The 23,331-nt window shown below is 44.1% G+C and overlaps 1 protein-coding gene across 1 annotated transcript in view; it reads right to left on the bottom strand.

Moving 5' to 3' along the window:
• The window catches only part of gfra2b (GDNF family receptor alpha 2b), a 485,436-nt gene that overhangs the window by 30,253 nt on the left and 431,852 nt on the right, over positions 1-23,331 (bottom strand). The window contains exons 6-7 of the mRNA XM_072266823.1: positions 13,916-14,050; positions 8,956-9,140 (exon numbers count right to left, since the gene is read on the bottom strand). Coding sequence (XP_072122924.1) covers positions 8,956-9,140; positions 13,916-14,050 — 320 coding nt within the window. The remainder of the gene's footprint in view (positions 1-8,955; positions 9,141-13,915; positions 14,051-23,331) is intronic.

Below are 23,331 nucleotides of genomic sequence, written 5' to 3'. Positions count from 1 at the left end.
GGATTAGAGGGTTGCGGATGTTGTTCCTTTATTCAAGAAAGGGAGTAGAGATAGCCCAGGAAATTATAGACCAGTGAGTCTTACTTCAGTAGTTGGTAGGTTGATGGATAAGATCCTGAGAGGCAGGATTTATGAACATTTGGAGAGGTATAATATGGTTAGAAATAGTCAGCATGGATTTGTCAAGAGCAGGTCGTGCCTTATGAGCCTGATTGAATTTTTTGAGGATGTCAGTAAATACATTGATGAAGGAAGAGTAGTAGATGTAGTGTATATGGATTTCAGCAAGGCATTTGATAAAGTACCCCCTGCAAGGCTTATTGAGAAAGTAAGGAGGCATGGGATCCAAGGGAACATTGCTTTGTGGATTCAGAACTGGCTTGCCCACAGAAGGCAAACAGTGGTTATAGACGGGTCATATTCTGCATGGAGGTTGGTCACCAGTGGTGTGCCTCAGGGATCTGTTCTGGGACCCTTACTCTTCGTGATTTTTATAAATGACCTGGATGAGGAAGTGGAGAGATGGGTTAGTAATTTTGCTGATGACACAAAGGTTGGAGGTGTTGTGGATAGTGTGGAGGGATATCAAAGGTTACAGCAGGACATTGATTGGATGCAAAACTGTGCTGAGAGGTGGTAGATGGAGTTCAACCCAGATAACTGTGAGGTGGTTCATTTTGGTAGGTCAAATATCATGGCAGAATATAGTATTAATGGTAAGACTCTTGGCAGTGTGGAGGATCAGAGGGATCTTGGGGTCTGATTGCATAAGACGCTCAAAGCAGTTGCACAGGTTGACTCTGTGGTTAAGAAGGCATACGGTGCATTGGCCTTCATCAATTGTGGGATTGAATTTAGGAGCCGAGAGGTAATGTTGCAGCTATATAGGACCCTGGTCAGATCCCACTTGGAGTACTGTGCTCATTTCTGGTCGCCTCACTACAGGAAGGATGTGGAAGCCATGGAAAGGGTGCAGAGGAGACTTACAAGGATGTTGCCTGGATTAGGGAGTATGCCTTATGAGAATAGGTTGAGTGAACTCGGCCTTTTCTTCTTGAGCAACGGAGGATGGATGAGAGGTGCCCTGATAGAGGTGTATAAGATGATGAGAGGCATTGATCATGTGGATAGTCAGAGACTTTTTCCCAGGGCTGAGATGGTTGCCACAAGAGGACACAGGTTTAAGGTGCTGGGGAGTAGGTACAGAGGAGATGTCAGGGGAAAGTTTTTTACTCAGAGAGTGGTGAGTGTGTGGAATGGGCTGCCGGCAACGGTGGTGGAGGTGGATACGATAGAGTCTTTTAAGAGACTTCTGGATAGGTACATGGAGCTTAGAAAAAGAGGGCTATAGGTAAGCCTAGCAATTTCTAAGGTAGGGACATGTTTGGCACAACTTTGTGGGCCGAAAGGCCTGTATTGTGCTGTAGGCTTTCTATGTTTCTGTTTCTATGAAACGTCAGCTATTTATTCCCCTCCATAGATGCTGCCTGACCTGCTGAGTTCCTCCAGCATTTCATGTGTGTTGTACTGGATTTCTAGCATCTGCATTATGTCTTGTGTTTAGAGTTCACTCTCTTCCTTCGCCTGAAGGCTGTTCATCCAAACTTTGATGGTATTCTGTATAGCATTTCAAGTTTCCATTGGTTGCAATGGGACCATGTGGGAGAGGAGGGTTATATTCACCTTGGGACTGGTTAGTAGCTCAGCACATTGTAAGTTCTATGTTCTATAAATATAGGCAGAAAAACAGGTTATCACAGACTAGATGGGCTGAAGGGCCAATTTCTGTTCTGTAGTGCTCAATGAAAACACTGAATAATCTTTCAACATTTTAGTCCTGAACTTCATTCTTTGACCAAGTTTCCTGTCACTTACGGTTTTAGGGACATACTATGAAGAACTGGCCCTTCCACCAAGTCCCTGCTGACTATCGAGCACTCAGTTACACCGTGAGTCCATAAGACCAAAAGACATAGGAGCAGAATTAGGCTAATCAGCTCACAGAGTCTGCTCTGCCATTTCACCATGGTTAATTTATTATCCCTCTCATCCCCATTCTCCTACCTTCCTCCTTGACACACTGAATCCCATGATGGTCTCCCCACATTCCCAACAGCTCCAAAGAAATTATTTCATTCACCTCCACACCAGATCCAATTTACAGTGGCAAATTAACCTACCCATGCAAAGCAATCTTTTGGATGGAGACCCTGCATGTTTTAGTCATGAGGGGTTGGAACCGGACGCAGTCTGTGCAGTCACAGGGAATACTCCAAACACAGACAACACTGGAGCAGTCTGTGCCAAAGCAACAGACTGACTAGTTCACAACTGTGAAGGATATTAGAATATTATGAACAGTAGAAAATCTGCAGATGCTGGAAATCCAGAGCACCACACACAAAATGCTGGAGGAACTCAGCAGGCTAGGCAGCATCAATGGAAAAGAGTACAGTCGATGTTTCGGCCGAGATCCCTCTCAGGACTGATAAGCTTATGAATGTCTAATGTGCCATATGCCTGCGTGGACTGAAGATGCAAGGGCTTTCAGCACAGAATGATTTCTGTACGTTATTTTTATTCAGTCTCACTCCTTGCCTTGAGGCACATGAATCAGAAACCGTTCTCTGAATTGAATTTGTAAAAGCCAATGACACTGTTTCAGTCAATATTCAGCAGATCAAAGACCTCCTATTTATAGATCTCGCTGGTGAACTGAAGCCTGTACTTATGAGTTTAGAGTTTACAGACGGCAACTGCAGTGATCCTTGTTAGTTCAAATCACAGTTCAACACTCAAGCTGCCATTGAGGGTAATGTCTATGGCTGTGGACTCTACCCTCTGCTCATGCCTCGATGAGGAGGCAAGCTGATGGGGCACCGAGGGACTCATGCTCCATCTGAGATGCTATTCTTAGGAAGAGAGCAAAGCCACATCTGCCATCTCAGGTGTTGGAATAAAAACTCAGTGGGATGCTTTCAAAGTCACTCGGGTAAGTTGTCCTGAACCAATATATGACAAGCAAATATTACAGATCCACGTAGCACACACACTGACTGATGTTACCCATACTACAGCAGCAACTGTTCTTCAAAGGTCTTTTATTGGCTGTGGCAGAGTCCTAGACTGATAGTTATACCACATGGGAATAGGTCCTTCAGTCCAACTTACCCTACTAACCAAGGTGCCGATTTGAACTAGATAAATTACTTGTGTTTATTCTTTATCCCTCAAGAGCTCTCCTATCCATGCACCTATCTAAATGTTTATTAAATATTGTAACTGTGTCTGCCTCTATAACTCCCTCTGGCACCATGTTTCATATACTTCCACCCCGCCACTCATTATCATTATGTGCTGTGTAGTATGACATGGCCGATCATGGTATCATGACCATGATATTTTTCTGGCAAATTTCTCTACGGAAGGTGGTTTGCCACTATCTTTTTATGGACAGTGTCTTTATAAGACGGGTGACCCCAGCCATTATCAATACTTTTCATAGACTGTCTGCTTGACATCAGTGGTAGCATAACCAGGACTTGGAGCACAACGCAGATGTGGTAGAAGCATTCCAACACAAGTCTGGTGAAGAGCTTTAAAATGCAGGAAAGGTTTCCAATGGAAATCCTTGATTGGAGTACGGAGCAGACGTAGAAGAAGTGTTCTCATGCAAGTCCATCTAAGAGCTTTAAAAGCTCAGTGTCCATAAAAGAGAGGCACTGTCAAGTGGAGCGGTCATTGTGGGAGCGATCGACATTGGAGAGGCCTGAAGCAGAGTGGTAAGGTTTGACTCAACAGGGCTTCGGTGAGAACAAGCAGAGGCAATGTAAGTAGGTAAATTCATACTTTATTTCTTATTTAACTCTTGAGAGAATAGAGGGCATGTCACACAGGGCCAGTGTTCTGTTCTGGGTGCCAAACGTAGGATTTCCAGAAGACTAACAGCCTCCCCGATGGCTACATCTGCACCAGGTGCATTGAGATGCAGCTCCTTAGAGACCATGTTAGGGAACTAGAGCTGCAGCTCGATGACCTTCGGCTTGTTAGGGAAAGTGAAGCAGCGATAGACCGGAGCTACAGGGAGGTAGTCACCCCAGGGCTACAGGAGACAGATAAATGGGTGACTGTCAGGAGAGGGAAGGGAGAACATCAGATGGTGAAGAGCACCCCTGTGGCCATCCCCTCAACAATAAGTACTCCTTTTTGAGTGCTGTTGTGGGGGGGTTGGGGGGAAACTACCTGGGGGAAGTGACAGCGGCTGTGCCTCTGGTAGAGCCCGGCCCTGTGGCTCAGAAGGGCAGGGAACTGAAGAGAATGGCAGCAGTAATAGGGAACTGTATAGTGAGGGGGGCAGAAAGGCAATTCTGTGGACACAAAAAAGAAACATGGATGTTATTTTGCCTCCCAGGTGCCAGGATCCATGATTTTCTGAACATGTCCACAATATCCTGAAAAGGGAGGGTGAGCAGCCACAAGTCGTGGTACATATTGGTACCAGTGACAAAGGTAGAAAAGAGGAGGAAGTCCTGAAAAAAGAATATAGGGAGTTGGGAAGGAAGCAGAGAAGTGGGACTTCAAAGGTAGTAACCTTGGGATTGCTGTCTGTGCCACGTGACAGTGAGGATAGGAGTAGAATGAGGTGGCAGGTAAATGTGTGGCTGAAGAATTGGAGCAGGGGGCAGGGATTCCTATTTCTGCATAATTGGGACCTCTTCTGGGGCAGGTGGGACCTGTACAAAAGGGACAGGTTGCACTTGAATCCAAGGGAGACCAATATTCTTGAGGGCAGGTTTACTAGAGCTGTTGGGAGTGTTTTAAACTAATCTGGCAGGGATGGGAAGCAGTATGATAGAGCTGAGGATGAGCCAGCAGGCTTACAAGTAGATGATGAATGTAGAAAAGGACAAGCCAATGTTTGGGTATAAATGCAGACAGAGCAAAGAGTTAAATTGTACAATGGAAGCAAAATTCATAAGGGCGAAGAATGCAGGACTGAAGGTACTGTATTTAAATGCACGTAGCATTCAGAATAAAGTGGACAAACTCATGGCGCAATTAGAGATTGGTCGGTATGACGTTGTGGGCCTCACTGAGTTGTGGCTGAAAGAAGGCCTTAGTTGGGAGCTTAACATCAAAGGATATACCTTGTATCGAAAGGACAGGCAGGAAGGCATAGGCAGTGGTGTGGCTCTGTTGATAAGAGATGGAATTACATCTTTAGAAAGAGTTGACATAGAGTCAGACAATGTCGAATCTTTGTGGGTGGAGTTAAGAAACCGTAAGGGGAGAAAAACCATTATGGGAATCATATATAGGTCTCCAAATAGTAAACAAGATGTAAGGTTGAGATTGCAAAGTTTGCTGGAAAAGGCATGCAATAAGAGTAATGACACAATTGTAATGGGTAACTTCAATAATCAAGGAGATTGGGAAAATCAGATTGGTGTCGGATCACAAGAGAGGGAATTTGTTGAACGTGAGATGGCTTTTTAGAGCAGTTTGTGCTTGAAAGGCTATCTTAGGTTGGGTGTTGTATAATAACCCAGATCTTCTTAGGGAGCTTAAGGTAAAGGAACCCATAGGAGGCAGTGATCATAATAAGATTGAATTCATACTGCAATTTGAGAGGGAGAAGCTTAAGTCACACATATCGGTATCGCAATTGAGTAAAGGGAATTACAGAGGCATGATAGAGGAGCTTGCACAAGTGGATAAGAGGAGGATACTGTTGAGGATGATGGCAGAACAGAGATGGCTGAAGTTTCCGAGAATAGATCACAAGCTGCATGATAGATATGTCCCACAGAGGAAGAAGTTCTCAAATGACAGGGATAGGCAACTGTGGCTGACAAGAAAAACCAGGAAAGGGCATTTAAGGGGAATGGGAAATTGGATGATTGGGAAGTTTTTAAAATCCTATAAAAAGCAACTAAAAAACCCATAAGAAGGGAAAAGATGAAATATGAGGGCAGACTAGCCAATAACATAAAGCAGGATACCAAAAGTTTTTTTCAGTTATATAAAGAGTGAAAGAGAAGGGAGAGTTGATATTAGACCACAGGAAAATGATGCTGGTGAGGTAGTAATGGGAGATAAAGAAATGGCAGATGAACGTAATGAATAGTTTGTATCAGTCTTCACTGTGGAAGACACTAGCAGTGTGCCAGAGATCCGTGAGTGTCAGGGAGCAGGAGTAAGTGCCATTGCTATTACAAAGGTAAAAGTGCAAAGGACTTAAGATGGATATGTCACCTGGACCAGTTGGGCTACATTCCAGAGTCCTGAGAGATGTTGCTGAAGAGATCATGGATACGTTGAACCATACATGAAACTGCTTAACAAGATAAAATCCTATGGCGTTACAGGAAAGGTACTGGCATGGATAGAGGAATGGCTGACAGGCAGGAGGCAGCAAGTGGGAATAAAAGAGACCTTTTCTAGTTGTGTTCTTCATGGGTCAGTATTGGGACCACTACTTTTCATACTGTTTGTCAGTGATTTAGATGATGGAATTAATGGCTTTGTGAGAAAGTTTGCGGATAATACGAAGATAGGTGGAGGAGTAGGTAGTTCTAGGAAGCAATATGATTGCAGCAGGGCTTAGACAGATTGGAAGAATGGGCAAAAAGTGGCAGATGGAATACAGTCAACACACATCAAAGTTGCTGGTGAACGCAGCAGGCCAGGCAGCATCTGTAGGAAGAGGTGCAGTCGACGTTTCAGGCCGAGACCCTTCGTCTTGACTTTGTCAAGATGGAATACAGTGTTGGGAAATGTATGATAATGCATTTTAGTAAAAGGAACAATAGTACAGACTATTATCTAAATAGGGAGAAAGTTCAAACAGCAGAAGTGCAGAGGGACTTAGGAGTCCTCATGCAAGATTCCCAGAAGGTTAGTTTACAGGTTGAGTCTGTGGTAAAGAAGGCAAGTGCAATGTTGGAATTCACTTCAAGGGGAATAGAATATAGAAGCGAGAAGATAATGCTGAGGCTTTATAAGATGCTGGTCAGGCCACACTTGGAGTGCTATCAACAGTTTTGTGCCCCATATCTTCCTCATCTCTCTCTCTGGCTATCCATCCCATAGGATGATGATGGTTCCTTTCAGTAGAAAGGAACAGCATGTACATGAATGGATCTTAGGTGAGTAGGGGTTTGCACAGGTCCAGACCCACCCTCTCGACATCCCCTCCCGGATCCAGCAGCATGGGATCTTTGCATGGATGTGTCATCATTGGAGAGAGGCCAGAGGAGTTTCTCGAGGATGATTCTGGAAATGAAGGGGTTAACATATTTGGAGAGTTTGGCAGGCTTGGGCCTGTATTCACTGGAATTTAGAAGAATGAGGAGGTATCTCATCGAAAGGACTAGATAAGGTGGATGTGGAGAGGATGTTTCCTAAGGTGGGTTTATCCAGAACTAGAGGGCACAGTCTCAAAATTGAGGGATGACCTTTAAGAACAGAAGTAAGGAGGATTTATTTTAGCCGGAGAGTAGCAAATTTTGTGGAATGCTCTGTCACAGACTGCATTCAGGGTATCAAAAGATATGGCAAGAAGGCGGGTGTGTGGGGTTGAGTGAGATCCAGGATCAGTGGAGGGAAGAAGTGCCTTACAGATGTATCTCCACCCTGCCACCCACTCTCTATAGGTGGACTATTGCCCCTCAGATTTGCTTTAAATCTTTCTCCTCTCACCTTCAACCTGTGACCACTAGTTTTAGAGTCCCCTACCCTAAGAGAAAGACTGTGACCACCCACCTTATCTGTGCCTCTTCTAATTTTATAAACCTCTATAAGTTTACCCCTCAGTCTCCTTCGCTCAGGGACAATATTCCCAGCCTATCCAGTCTCTGCTTATAATTCAATGCCTCCAGTTCTCTAGCCTTGGTTACCCTTTCTGCACACTTTTCATCTTTATGACATCCTTCCTATATCTGGGAAGCCAGAACTGTAAACAGTATTTCCAAGCATGGGCTCACCAGCATTCTCTACAGCTGTAACATGGTATCCTAACTCCCGTTCTCATCTCCCGACCAATGAAGGCAAGTGTGTCAAATACCTTCTTCACCATCCTGCCTCCTGCAATCCCAGATTTGGATAAGTAATTGAATGAGAATTGTTTGCGGTGTCATGAAGATCGAGAAGGAAAATGTAATGTGAATGGGTATTTGAGGGACCAAGTGTAGGTATAATGAGGCAGCCCTTGATGTTCAGTCAGTTTATCCTGTCCTGCCATTGCCAGACCTAAATCCAGGAGTTTCCTCTCTTACATCACTGTAGGAGCACACAATACAACCACATTAATTGAACACACTAACCTCTTCATGCACAACTCTGGGTAAGTAATATACACAAAATGGGAAATCCAGGTCAGGCAACAACTATGCAAATGAATAAACAGATGGCATAGTCCATCAGATTCCTTCTTCTCCAGCTCTTCACCTTTTCCTCCTATTGCCTCCCAGTTTCTTACTTAATTCCCTCTCCCCCATCCACCTGGCTTCACCTATCACCTTCCAGCTTGTTCTCTTTCCCCTTGTTCCCCTTCCTCCCCAGTTCTGACGAAGGATCTCAGCTTGAATCATAGACTGTTTATTCATTTCTATCAATGTAGCCTGACCCGCTGAGTTCCTGTAGCACTTGGTGTGTGTTGCTCTGGATTTCCAGAATCTGCAGGATCTCTTGTGTTCTGGATGGGCAATAAGTGATGCATTTGCCAGCAAACTCTAGAATAATGAAGTGAAGCATCCTATCTATTTCTATGCACCATCTACTACCAGTATAGTCTAGCCTGGATGATTTTACTCACAGAATACCCAACTCTCCCTTCCTCTAATTCCCCACTGCAACCAACCTGGTAAAATAACCACAGGTGTGCCTGAGCTCTTCTTTATGGCATTTTGTTCTGGCTCAAGTGAAGGTGTCAGGGTTGGAGGGAAGGTATTGTACCTGTAGGTCAGGACACACGGTGAGAATGTTTGCGTCATCTGCCGTTGTGATCTCCTTTATGTGGTCAGATGGTTCAGCGCTCTGAACTGTTTTCTCAGTCTTGACGAGAGACGTCGCCAAGGTAGGGAGGCTGGTTTTCCACGTACTCACATCTGTCCCATTGCCAAAAGCTTGCATTGCATTCCCTTAAAAAACACAAACGTTAATTATAGTGATGACTGCATACATTTTACATGGAACTGATTCCATGCTCTGAGGCATAGATCGAGTGGACAGCCAGAGATGGCAGAAATGGCTAAACATGGTGACAAAATTTTAAGGTGATTGGAGGAAATTATAGGGAGGATGTTAGAGGTAGGTTTTAACACAAAGCGAGTGGTGGATACGTGTTGGTGTTATGGTAGAGGCAGCTAAGAAATTCATAGATAGGCAGATGGGTGAAAGAAAGATGAAGGGCTATGTAGGAGGAAATGGTAAGATTGATTATGGAGTAGGTGAATGAGTCAGCGCAACATCATGGGCCGAAGGGCCTGTACTGTGCAGTAGTGCTCAATGTTCGATACGCAGGGTGACATCAGCTTCAGAGGAAATAGCACACGTACTTCAGAGGAACACATAATCATCATGGCGGCAGGGCAAGCATAATAGGACAATTATAAAGGAGGCAGAATTCAAGAAGTACAGCAAGAAAGAAGCAAGGGTAAGTGGTTTACTGAAGAGAGCAATACTGAGTGAAGTCAAGGGAAAAGCTGTGCTGGAGGAATTGTATTCAGGAAATAGAGAAGAGAGCAGAAAATGAAGAGGGGAGATTGGAGGATATTACAGAGATGACTGCTACTGCACGAGATTACAGAGATAACAATTGTTGGACGAGATTACAGAGATAACAGTCATTGGGGGAGATTACAGAGATAACAGTCATGGGGGTGATTACAGAGATAACAGTCATTGGGGGAGATTACAGAGATAAATCGTTGTGGGACATTACAGAGATAACAGTCATTGCAGGAGATTACAGAGATACAGTCATTGGGGAGATTTCAGAGATAACAGACATTGGGGGGATTACAGAGATAACAGACCTTGGGGGAGACTACAGAGATAACAATCATTGGAGGAGATTACAGAGATAACAGTTGTTGGGGGAGATTACAGAGATAAACCGTTGTGGGAGATTACAGAGATAACAGTCATGGGAGATTACAGAGGTAACAGTCGTTGGGGGAGATTACAGAGGTACAGTCATTGCAGGAGATTACAGAGATACAGTCATTGCGGGAGATTACAGAGATAGCAGTCATTGGAGGAGATTACAGAGCTAACTGTCATTGGGGGAGATTACAAAGATAATGATCATTGGGAGATCAGAGATAACAGACGTTGGAGAAGATTACAGAGATAACAGTCATTGGGGGGAGATTACAGAGATAACAGTCACAGGGGTGATTACAGAGATAACAGTCGTTGGGGGAGATTACATTGATAGCAGTTATTGGAGGAGATTACAGAGATAACAGTCATCGTGGGAGATTACAGAGGTAACAGTCGTTGGGGGAGATTACAGAGATACAGTCATTGTGGGAGATTACAGAGATAACAGTCATTGGGAGAGATTACATTGATAGCAGTTATTGGGGGAGATTACAGAGATAACTGTCATTGGAGGAGATTACAGAGATAACTGTAATTGGCGGAGATTACAGAGATAATGATCATTGGGAGATTAGAGATAACAGACGTTGGAGAAGATTACAGAGATAACAATTATTAACATCAAGGTGCGAATTGAAAGCAAAGACAAATTTGTTTACCCAGATTATAGTGAATCTGTGGAATTCAGTTTGACAGATGGCTTTGGAGACCAAGTGATTGGGTATATTTAAAGCCCAGGTTCACAGATTCTTGATTAGTTTGTGCATCGAAGATTACAGGGAGAACACAGGAGAAATTGGTTGAGGGGGTGGATAAATCAGCCTTGATTGAATGGTGAAGCAGATTCAATGGACTGAATTCCCCATTTATAATCTTATTCACAATGGGTGCCTGAAGACGGTGTAGATTAGGAGGACAAGTATGGTTAAATGTGAATAGATCACAATACCAGAGTTGTGCATGATTTGAAATTTTAAGAAGGTTACAAGATACAAATATTTAGGTTGTCCTCAATCTTCTATTCGAACCTACTCATCTTCTATACTCTAATACTTTTATATGGGGACTGGTTCCAGGGACAAGGAAGTAAAGCAGTGCTCAGGGAATAATTGGAGGTCTGTGTGGGGAAGGGAACACTGATTACAGAAAGGATTTAGGGCACAGAAAGTCCTCCTGTTGCTCAGCCTAAAGATTTCATCAGTGCCCTGCAGATTTACCATGCTAAAATTGGCTTGTGTTGGTTCATCAATATGGCATCTCCAAAGCAATAGGTAGACAGCTGTCCATTGGGGTGTACTTACTGCATGAGAAATACTGATGAGAGACCTAATATAAAATCCAGAAGGGTAGTTAACCATTTAAAATTCAGATTTATGTCTACCATTCCAGTCAGAAGGAATTCCACGGATTCACCACCCTCTGGCTGAACAAATTTTTCTTTGCATTCAAATCACACCATGGTGTTAATAGAACCTTGAACGTAGAGGGAGGTGATGAATTCAGTCAAGAAGAAAAAGAAAAGTAATGTAAAGCTTAAGAAACTAAAATCTAACAGAGCTCTTGAGGATTATAAAGAAGCCAGAAAAAAACTCAAGAAGGGAATTAGAAAAGCCAGGCAGGACCATGAAATGTCCTTGGCAAGTACAATTAAGGTGAACCCCAAGGCAATCTATACATATGTCAAGAGCAAGAGGATAAAAGGGGGGCATTTGCTTGAATGCAAAGATGTGGGTGAGGTCCTTAATGAGTACTTTACATCACTACTTACCAAGGAGAAGGAGGTGGAGGATAGGGAAATCAGTGCCGAGGGCATTTTGAAATGAGGAGGTGGTAGTGTTGGGTCTCTGAAAGACGGTTAGCGTGGATGTTTCCAGGGCCTGATGGGATATACCCCAGGTTACTGAGAGAGGCAAGTGAAGAGATTGCTAGGGCCCAGACTAGTATCATCGTGTCCTCTCTAGCCACAGGCCAGGTCCAGAGTCTGCTGAGTAGCTAATGCTGTTCCATTGTTCAAGGAGGGAACCAGGGTTAATCCTGTAACTATAGACTGGTGAGACTCATGTCAGTTGCAGGTAAGATTGGAGAGAATTCTTAGGGATGGGATTTATGAGCATTTGGAAAACCACGGTCGAATTAGGGAGAGCCAGCATGTTTTGTACAGGGCAAGATGTGTCTTTCTAACTTGATTGACTTTTTTGATGAAGTGATGAGGGTGTTTGATGATGGTAGAACTGTGGATGTTGTCTCCACGGATTTTAGTAAGGCATTTGACAAGGTCCCTTGAGGAAAGCTCATCCTGAAGATTAAGATGCACGGGATCCATGGTGAATTAGCTGTTTGTATTTAGAACTGGCTTGCCCAAAGGAAGCAAAGGGTAGTGGCCGGAGGGAAGTGGTTCTAGCTGGAGCTGTGTGAATAGTGGTATTCCACAGGGATCTGTAATGTGACCTCTGCTGTTTGTGATACAAATGACCTGGATGAAAATGTAAATGAGTACATTAGTAACTTTGCAGTTGACATGAACACTGGTGGTGTTGTGGACAGTGTAGAAGACTGGCAAAGAATATAGCACGGTATAGATGAGTTGCAGATATGGGTGGAGAAATGGCAGATGGAGTTTCACCCAGCTAAATGTGAGGTGTTGTACCATTGTATGTCAAATGTAAAGAGACAGTACATATACTGTTAGGGGCAAGATCCACAACAGTGTTGCTGAGCAGTAGGATCTTGGGGTCCAAGTTCATAGCTGCTTGAAAGTGACTACACAGGTTGAGAGGGTGGTTTAAAAGGCTTACAGAATGCTTGCTTTTATTCAATGAGGCACTGAGTTCAAAAGTCAGGAGATTATGTTGCAGCTTCTTCAGACTCTAATTGGGCCACATCTGGAGTATTTCATACAGTTCTGGTCACCCCATTACAGGAAGCATGTTGAGACTTTGGAAAGGGTGCAGAATAGGTTTACCCGGATGCTGCCTGGATTACAGGGCATGTGCTATCATAAGAAGTTGGACACAAGTGGGTTGTTTTCTCTGGAGCAGTGGAAGCTGAGGGAGGTCTGACAGAGGTTTATAAGAATATGAAGGGCATAGATTGCGTAGGCAGTGAGTATCTGTTCCCCAGTGTTGAAACATCTAATAAAAGAGAACATGCAAAGGGGGTACTTTCAAAGGAGATGTGAGGGGCAAGCTTTTTACACAGACAGAGTGGTGGGTGCCTGCAATGAACTGCCTGGGGTGGTGGTAGAGGCAGGTACAACAGAGACATTTATGAGACGTGTAGATAGGTACATGAATGTGAGAAAAACAAAGCAACATGGACATTGTGCAAGCATACGCATTAGTTTTGGCTAATTTGGTTCTGCACAACATCGTAGGCAGAAGGGCCTGATACTGTGCTGTACTGTTCTCTTCTCTAGTTACCCCTACACAGGCCAAAGCCTGCATAATTAATGGATGTGAGTCTCTGGATGAGATTCAAAATTATAAATGCCTGAGAGTGTGACACTCCATGCCATGCAGATTCCTACTTCATCACTGATCTCACAACAAGTAAGAGATCCTACCTTGAACTGTATGAATCACACAGCACTTTAGTAATTATCAAAGGTTACTCCAACACTTCTCTTACATGGATTCCAATGTTTTCTCCTCCCTGCACATCAGCTAAGAAGTCTAATCAATTGTCACCAGCAGCTTTTTGTACTTAATGTAAACCTGGGACCTTAGGAATTGTGGAAGCTGGGGCTAAAAATACTCTTTTCAGAGTGGTATCAATGCCCATGCCCCGTCGATGACAACACCCCACTTACTGAGGCAGATGTTTTCTTTAAAATAGTTCAGAAACTTGTCGCATTCTTCCTTCTGGTTCCCGCTGCCGCTACATGTACACCAGGGAGCCACTACAATGTCTGTTGTGTCCACGTAATTTGGGGTCATGTCACTACCTGTGGAGAACGAAGCAGAGAGAATGGAGAGTGTTAAGATATGTCACCTAATGCTCAAGCAAATGATCAGAGTTCAAAGTAAATTTATTATCAAAGTACTGGACATATATGTCACTATTTACAACCCTGAGATTCATTTTCTTGCGATCAATCACAGTAAGTACAGAAACAGAATAGAATCAATGAAAGACTGCACCCAACAGGATGGACAACCAACCAATGTGTAAAAAATACAAAAAGAAACAGTGATAATAATAACAATAAATAAGCAATAAATATTGGGAACATGAGATGAAGAGTCCTTGAAATTGAGTCCACAGGTTGTGGGAACAGTTCAGTGATGGGGTGGGTGAAGTTGAGTGAAGTTATCTTCCCTGCTTCAAGGGTCTTATGGTTGAGGGGTAATAACTGTTCCTGAACCAGGTGGTGTGAGTCCTGAGGCTCCTGTACCTCCTTCCTTCTGGGTTTCTCAAAGAAAGAGAGAGTAGAGGTGATGTGCCTTTTGGTTGAGGAATACACGTATGTCTGACTTGTTGAGTTACTCCTGCATTTTGTTGCTGTCAACACTTTGTGTTGCAGATTAATTTAACTCTGAAACCTCACAATCATTCCTCAATCACACTTTTATTTACTTGTGCACAAGGAGAACAGCCAGTCCCCTGTCACCATGATGTTCTGAAGTCTGAACAAAAGAAAGCCATTTTTATACAGACATTGACTGGTTGTATACAAATATTGCTTCAATTGTGATTCTCTGCACTTCTGAATCTGATCTTTTGCATATTTAATTACCAATCATAATAAATAATTCAGGTGTTAATAACCAAATTAAATCTATGTATCAAATGCCAATAACACTTGAAACTGGTAAAATAAATGACCAATAGTAAGAGCTCCCCATAATTTTTCATTTGCATCTTTATCTTGTTTTAGTAAGCTCAGGGACCTTGGTTCCCAGGCTTGAACAGAAAGGCTGTACAAAGGAGAGTTCAGGCTTTCAGGGACCTGGTTCAGCCTGGTAACTGCATTATGTCTGCTATCTTACTGAACTTCCACACTCAGAAAAGTTTGCACAAAGCAGAGTCCAACACTCAGAGGATTTGTTCAGCCAGGGACTGTGTAGTGTCTGCACTCTGTCCTGTGTCTGCACTCTCTATGGTCTCTTCACTCTGTTCTCTGTATGCCCTCTGCACGGAGTCTGCCCTCTGCACGGCGTCTGTCCTCTGCACAGAGTCTGCCCTCTGCACAGAGTCTGTCCTCTGCATGGAGTCAGCCCTCTGCATGGCATCTACACTCTGTACCATATCTGCCCTCTGCACGGAGTCTGCCCTCTGCACAGTGTCTACACTCTGTACCATGTCTGCCCTCTGCACTCTGCACAGCGTCTATGCTCTGTACCATGTCTGTCCTCTGCACTCTGCGCAGTGTCTACACTCTGTACCATGTCTGCCCTCTGCACTCTGCACAGCGTCTACACTCTGTACCATGTCTGCCCTCTGCACTCTGCACAGCGTCTATGCTCTGTACCATGTCTGTCCTCTGCACTCTGCGCAGTGTCTACACTCTGTACCATGTCTGCCCTCTGCACTCTGCACAGCGTCTACGCTCTGTACCATGTCTGTCCTCTGCACTCTGCACAGTGTCTGCTCTCAGGAAGGCAGATTATTATCTAAATGGTGACAAGTTAGGAAAAGGGGAAGCACAACAAGATCTAGGTGTTCTTGTACATCAGTCACTGAAAGCAAGCATGCAAGTAGAGCAGGTAGTGAAGAAAGCTAATGGCATGCTGGCCTTCATAACAAGGGGAATTGAGTATAAGAGCAAAGAGGTCCTTCTGTAGCTGTACAGGGCCCTGGTGAGACCACACCTGGAGTATTGTGTACAGTTTTGGTCTCCAAATTTGAGGAAGGACATTCTTGCTATTGAGGGAGTGCAGTGTAGGTTCACAAGGTTAATTCCCAGGATGGCGGGACTGTCATATGTCGAAAGATTGGAGCGACTGGGCTTGTATACTCTGGAATTTAGGATGAGAGGGGATCTGATTGAAACATGTAAGATTATTAAGGGATTGGACACGCTGGAGGCAGAAAGCATGTTCCCGCTGATGGGTGAGTCCAGAACCAGAGGCCACAGTTTAAGAATAAGGGGTAGGCCATTTAGAACGGAGTTGAGGAAAAACTTTTTCACCCAGAGAGTGGTGGATATGTGGAATGCTCTGCCCCAGAAGGCAGTGGAGGCCAAGTCTCTGGATGTTTTCAAGAAAGAGATGGATAGAGCTCTTAAAGATAGCGGAATCAAAGGTTATGGGGATAAGGCAGGAACTGGATATTGATTGTGAGTGATCAGCCATGATCACAGTGAATGGCAGTGCTGGCTCGAAGGGCTGAATGGCCTACTCCTGCACCTATTGTCTATTGTCTCTGTACCATGTCTGCCCTCTGCACGGACTCTGCACAGTGTCTGCTCTCTGTACCATGTTTGCACTCTGCTCGATGTCTGCCTTGGCTTCCTGCAATGTCCACACAGTCTAGCCATTACCATTCTATAGACACTGGGCCTTATTCCTATGAAGTACTCACCCACAACTCAGTGGGAGCTCCTTCACTGCACAGACTTAAGACCTTAAGACCAGAAGTCCAGAAGATATAGGAGCAGAATTAGGCCATTCAGCCCATCAAGGCTGCTCTGTCATTCCATCATGGCTGTTCCCGGATCCCACTCAACCCCATACACCTTCCTTCTTGCCATATCCTTTGATGCCCTGAACGATCAGGAAATGATTAACTTCCCTCTTAACTAAACACACAGACTTGGCCTCCACCGCAGTCTGTGGCACAGAATTTCACAGATTCACTGCTCTCTGGTTAAAAATAATTCTTCTTTACGTCTGTTCTAAAGGGACACCCCTTGGTGTTGAGATGGTGCCCTTTAGTTCTGGATACCCCCACTAAAGAAAACATCCTCTCCACATCCACCCTATCTAGTCCTTTCAACATTCGGTAAGTTTCAGTGAGATCTCTCTACATTCTCCTAAATTTCAGTGAGTACAGGCCCAAAGCTGCCAAACACTCCTCACATGTTAACCCCTTCATTCCCAAAATCATCCTCGTAAACCCCCTCTGGACTCTCTTCAATGACAATTCATCTTTTCTGAGATATTTTCTGTGTTGCCAACCACAGCTCCAATCTGCTAATTAAATTTGCTGACGAAACTACACTGATTGGCCTTATCTCAAATAATAATGGGGCAGCCTACAGAGAAGAAGTCATCACTCTGACACAGTGGTGTCAAGAAAACAACCTCTCCCTCAATGTCACAAAAACAAAGGAACTGGTTGTGGATTACAGGAGGAACGGAGACAGGCTAGTCCCTATTGACATCAATGGATCTGGGGTTGAGAGGGTGAACAGCTTTAAGTTCCTCGGCATAAACATCACTGTGGATCTCACGTGGTGTGTACACACCAACTGTGTGGTGAAAAAGGCACAACAGCGCCTCTTTCATTTCAGACAGTTGAGGAAGTTTGGTATGGACCCAAAATCCTAAGAACTTTCTACAGGGACATATTTGAGAGCATCCTGACTGGCTGCATCACTGCCTGGTATGGGAACTGTACCTCCCTCAATCGCAGGACTCTGCAGAGAGTGGTGCGGACAGCCTAGTGCATCTGTAGATGTGAACTTCCCACTATTCAGGACATTTACAAGGACAGGTGTGTTAAAAGGGCCCGAAGGATCATTGGGAACCCGAGTCACCCCAACCACAAACTGTTGCAGCTGCTACCATCCGGGAAACAGTACTGCAGCATAAAAGCCAGGACCAATAGGCTTCGGGACAGCTTCTACCACCAGGCCATCAGACTGATTAATTCATGCTGACACAACTGTATTTCTATGCTATGTTGACTGTCGTGTTGTACATACTATTTATTATAAATTACTACAAATTGCAACTTGCACATCTAGACAGACGTAACGTAAGGATTTTTACTCCTCATGTGTATGAAGGATGTAAATAATAAAGTCAATTCAATTCAGTTCAATATGGGGCCCAAAACTGTTGACAACACTAAAGTGTGGCCTGACCAGTGTCTTCTGAAGGCTCAGCATTATCTCTTTGCTTTTATATTCTATTCTCCTTGAAATAGTGCCAAAATTGCATTTGCCTTCTTTACCACAGACTCAACCTCTAAGTTAAACTTCTGGAGTATTGCACGAGGACTCCCAATAACCTCTGCACCTCTGATGTTTGAACCTTCTCCCCATTTAGATAATAGTCCTCCCTATTGTTCCTCTCTCCAAAATGCATTGTCATACGTTTCCCAACACTGCATTCCATCTGGCACTGTTTTGCCCATTCTTCCAATTTGTCCAAGTCCTGCTGCAATCGCTTTGCTTCCTCAACATTACCTACCCCTCCACCTATCTTTGTATCATCTGCCAACTTTGCCACACAGCCATCAATTCCATTATCTAAGTCATTCCCAAACAATGTGAAAGGCAGCAGTCCTTATACTGATTCCTGACGAACACCACTAGTCACTGGCAGCTAACCAGAGAAGGCTCCTTTTATTCCCACTCGCTACCTCCTACCTGTCAGCCATCCTGCTACCCATGCCAGTATCTTTCCTGTAACATGGTGGGAGTTCATCTTAAGCAGCCTCATGAGTGGTACCTTATCAAACGCCTTCTGAAAATCCAAGTGAATGACATCCACTGCCTCTCCTTTATCCACCCTGCTTGTTACTTCCTCAAAGAACTCTAACAGATTTGTCAGGCAAGACTTCCCTTGACGGAAACTATGCTGACTTTGACTTATTTTATCATTAGTCTCCAAGTACCTCGAAACCTCATCCTCAATAAATATAGACTCCAACACTTCCCAACCACTGTGGTTGGGTTAACTGGCCTATAATTTCCTTTCTTTTGCCTTCCTCCCTTCTTATAGAGTGGAGTGTCATTTGCAGTCTTCCAGTTCCCTAGGACCATGCCAGGATTAAATGATTCTTGATAGATCATGACCAATGCATTCATTATCTCTTCAGCAACCTCTCTCAGGACTCTGGGATATAGTTCATCTGGTCCAGCTGACTTATCCACCTTAAGTCCTTGGAGTTTGCCTTACACTTTCTCCTTTGTAATAGCAATGGCACTCACTTCTGATCCCTGACACTCACGGACCTCTGGCACACTGCTAGTGTTTTCCACAGTGAAGACAGATGAAAAGTATCCTTTAAATTGTATCATTTCTTAATGCATGTACGCATTTCTAAATGACAATAAAAGAGGACTGAGTGTTCTCATAATCTAAAAAAAAATTCATCTGCCATTTCTTTGCCCCTATTACGACCTCATCAGCATCATTTTCCATTGGTCCAATATCAAATCTTCCCTCCCTTTTAATATAACTGGAAAAAACTTCTGGTATCCTACTTTACACTATTGGCTAGTCTGCTCTTGTACTTCATCTTTTCCCTTCTTATAGCGTTTTTAGTTGCCTTTAGTTGGATTTTAAAAGCTACCTAATAATTCACTTTCTCACTCTCCTTAAGTACCCTTTCACTGGTTTTTATGCAGTCCTTAACTTCTTTTGTCAGCTACGGTTGTCTACTCCTGCCATTTGTGAAGTTCTTCCTTTGTGGGACATATCTACTGTGCAGGCTTGTGATTTATTCCCAGAAACTTCAGCCATCGCTGCTCTGCCATTATCCCCACCAGTATCCTCCTCCAATCCACCTGGGCAAGCTCCTCTGTCATAGCTCTGTAATTCCCTTTATTCCATTGCGAATCTGATACATCTGACTTGTGCTTTTTCCTCTCAAATTGCAGTTTGATTCAATCATATTATGATCACTGCCTCCTCAGGGTCCCTTTATGTTAAACTCCCTAATAAGATCTGGGTTATTACACAACACCCAATCCAAGACAGCCTTTCCCTGAGTAGGCTCAAGTGTAAGCTCAACAGTTTCAAAGGTTAATTTAATGTCAGAGAAATGTATACAATATACATCCTGAAATGTCATTTAATGTCAGAGAAATGTATACAATATACATCCTGAAATGCTTTCTCTTCGTAACCATCCATGAAAACGGAGGAGTGCCCCAAAGAATGAGTGACAGTTAGATGTTAGAACCCCAAAGCCCCCCCCAGCTCCCCTCCCTCCCACATGTAAACGGCAGCAAGTGACAATCCCCCTCCCCCACTGGCAGAAAAAGCATCAGCAGCCGCCACCAAGCACTCAAGCATGAGCAAAGCAACAGCAAAGACACAGACTTGCAGTGCTCCAAAGACTGCTCATTCACCCAGTATTTGACATACCACAGGCTCTCTCTCTCTCCCTAATAAAGGAGAAAGAGGTGTGTCTGTTTCACAGTGAGAGGGGAGACATAACAAACAACTCGCTGGTTTACAACGTTAAAGGTCCATTGCCTCACTTTTTCCGAGCTCTGTGCCCAAAAATCTCAGGTCTCTGGGCACACAGGCTTAGATCTTCCATCTCCCACGACACACCGATCTCCTGCCCAAACAACTGCTGCCCTAGAAGGTAGGCACTCAACCAATTCCCTCTCTTGCGATCCGACACCAACCTGATTTTCCCAATCCCCTTGCATATTGAAGTATTGGAGTCCCCCATTACGATTGTGTCATCACCCTTATTACATGCCTTTTCCAGCAAACTTTGCAATCTCAACCCCACATCTTGGTTACTATTTGGAGGCCTAGATGTTTCTCATAATGTTTTTTTCAGCCCTTGCAGTTTCTTAACTCCACCCACAAAGATTCAACATTCTCTGACCCTATGTCACCACTTTCTAAAGATGTAATTCCATCTCTTACCTACAGAGCCACACCACCACCGATGCCTTCCTGCCTGTCCTTTCGATACCAAGTATATCCTTTGATGTTAAACTCCCACTCTGGCCTTCTTTCAGCCACGACTCAGTGATGCCCACAATATCATACTGACCAATCTCAAATTGTGCCACGAGTTTGTCCACCTTTCTCCAAATGCTATGCGCATTTAAATACAGCACCTTCAGTCCTGCTCTCTTTGCCCTTCTGAATTTTGCTTCTGTAGTACAACTTAACTCTTTGCTCTGTCTCCATTTGTCCCCAATCAATGGCTTGTCCTTCTTTACATTCATGTTACACTTAACATCTACGTGTAAACCTGCTTACTCATCCTCAGCTCTATCATCCTGGTTCCCATCCCCCTGCCATATTAGGGGGAACACACATCAAAGTTGCTGGTGAACGCAGCAGGCCAGGCAGCATCTCTAGGAAGAGGTACAGTCGACGTTTCAGGCCGAGACCCTTCGTCAGGACTAACTGAAGGAAGAGTTAGCAAAGTGGGAGGTGGAGGGGGAGATCCAAAATGATAGGAGAGGACAGGAGGGGGAGGATGGAGCCAAGAGCTGGACAGGTGATAGGCAAAGGGGATATGAGAGGATCATGGGACAGGAGGCCCCAGGGAAGATTAGGGGGAAGATGGCTTAAAAGCACTGTCTGAAGTGTAGTTACAGGTTGACGTTATACACTGGCTTTGCCTCTAAAGATGAACTGGCACAAAGGACATTAATAAATGTTTGTATATATTTTGAGGAATATGGGGCACCATGGTAGCATAGTAGTTAAATTGACGCTATTACAGCTTTCTGTGTCTGAGGTCAGAGCTCAATTCCAGCATCCTCTGTAAGAAATTTTTAATGTGTGTCCGGTGTGCATGTGGGTTTCCTCTGTTTGCTCTGGTTTCCTCCCACAGTCCAAAGACGTACCAGTTAGCAGGTTAATTGTTCATTGTAAGTGGTCCTGTGAGGCTAGGGTTACTGGGCGGTGCAGCTCAGTGGGGTGGAAGGGGCATGATATCTCTAAAAAAAAACATAATACTGAAACATGTCAAAATCTGCAGATGCTGGAAACTCAGGCAACACACACAAAATGCTGGTTGAAGGCAGCAGGCCAGGCAGCATCTATAGGAAGAAGTACAGTCGACGTTTCGGGCCAAGACCCTTCGTCAGGACTAACTCTCGGCCCGAAACTTGACTGTACTTCCTATAGATGCTGCCTGGCCTGCTGCGTTCCACCAGCATTTTGTGTGTGTTACATAATACTGAAATAGCCAGACAGAGTGAAAGTCAAATACTGTGATTAGAATTCTCCAGACTGGTACCCCTCAGCAGGGTGTGTTGGGCTGTCTTGATTTGGAGATGATGTATCTCAGTAACAGTTCCTGACAGAACATCAGAACGACCAGGCCCAAGCAAAGGAACCAGAGATAATTTCCTTTTAGAGAAGGAATTTAACTTCGTCTACATCTACCTGGAATTAAACATTAGGCCACAAACTTTCAAAGGAGCAATTTATAGCTCAATCAGTTTGATTTGAAAGTACTAAGCATGGATGGAATTGGTGCTTTCATCTATTTCATTGGAATGCACTCGGTCTGACCTCGGCCTAGCAGGAAGAGAAAAGGCTTTGAAGTTTTCCCCTGCATATGATTTGCCTGAATTTGTAAAATAATTTTCTTTAAGGCCACATTTGGTGAAGGAGGCTTTTCACATGCCCTGTATCCACAGGCTGGCCTGGCCATTTTGGAGTTTTATTGATTGCCAGTAGCACTGTGACTTATTCTGGGGAACACTGCCGTGAAGTTCAGACCCACGTGTACATTAGATTTTTCAAAACCATCCCCAAGGATATTTTTTTATATAAAGATGGCACACAGCAGTTTTTGCTTTACCTTTCACAATCAATCTGACGAGAGGTATTTTTAAAAACCTTTATATAACCAACTCCTCTGAGTTGTCACAGGCCCAGCTAGAAAGGCAGTGAACCAGTTTAGAGGGAGAGGAACTAATTTGTTTTGCCACAGGCCATCCCATTGTTCCCAGTGTAGCCAAGAAGCAGGAATGGGGTGAGGGTAGATGGACAGTCTCTGTCATTAAGAACTAACACCTGCAATTTCCTTCTGATGTAAACAACACATTTCATTCTATATTTTTAAAAACGCAAACACGAGGAATTCTGCAGATGCTGGAAATTCAAGCAACACACATCAAAGTTGCTGGTGAATGCAGCAGGCCAGGCAGCATCTCTAGGAAGAGGCACAGTCGACGTTTCAGGCCGAGACCCTTCGTCAGGACTAACGGAAGGAAGAGCTAGTGAGAGATTTGGAAGTTGGAGGGGGAGAGGGAGATCCAAAATGATAGGAGAAGACAGGAGGGGGAGGGATGAAGCCAAGAGCTGGACAAGTGATTGGCAAAAGGGATATGAGAGGGTC

This window comes from Mobula birostris, chromosome 8 (genome assembly GCF_030028105.1).
Source record: "Mobula birostris isolate sMobBir1 chromosome 8, sMobBir1.hap1, whole genome shotgun sequence".
NCBI lineage: Eukaryota > Metazoa > Chordata > Chondrichthyes > Myliobatiformes > Myliobatidae > Mobula > Mobula birostris.
The sequence above is the reverse complement of the archived record's forward strand: the minus strand, read 5'-3'. Positions and strand labels throughout refer to the sequence as shown.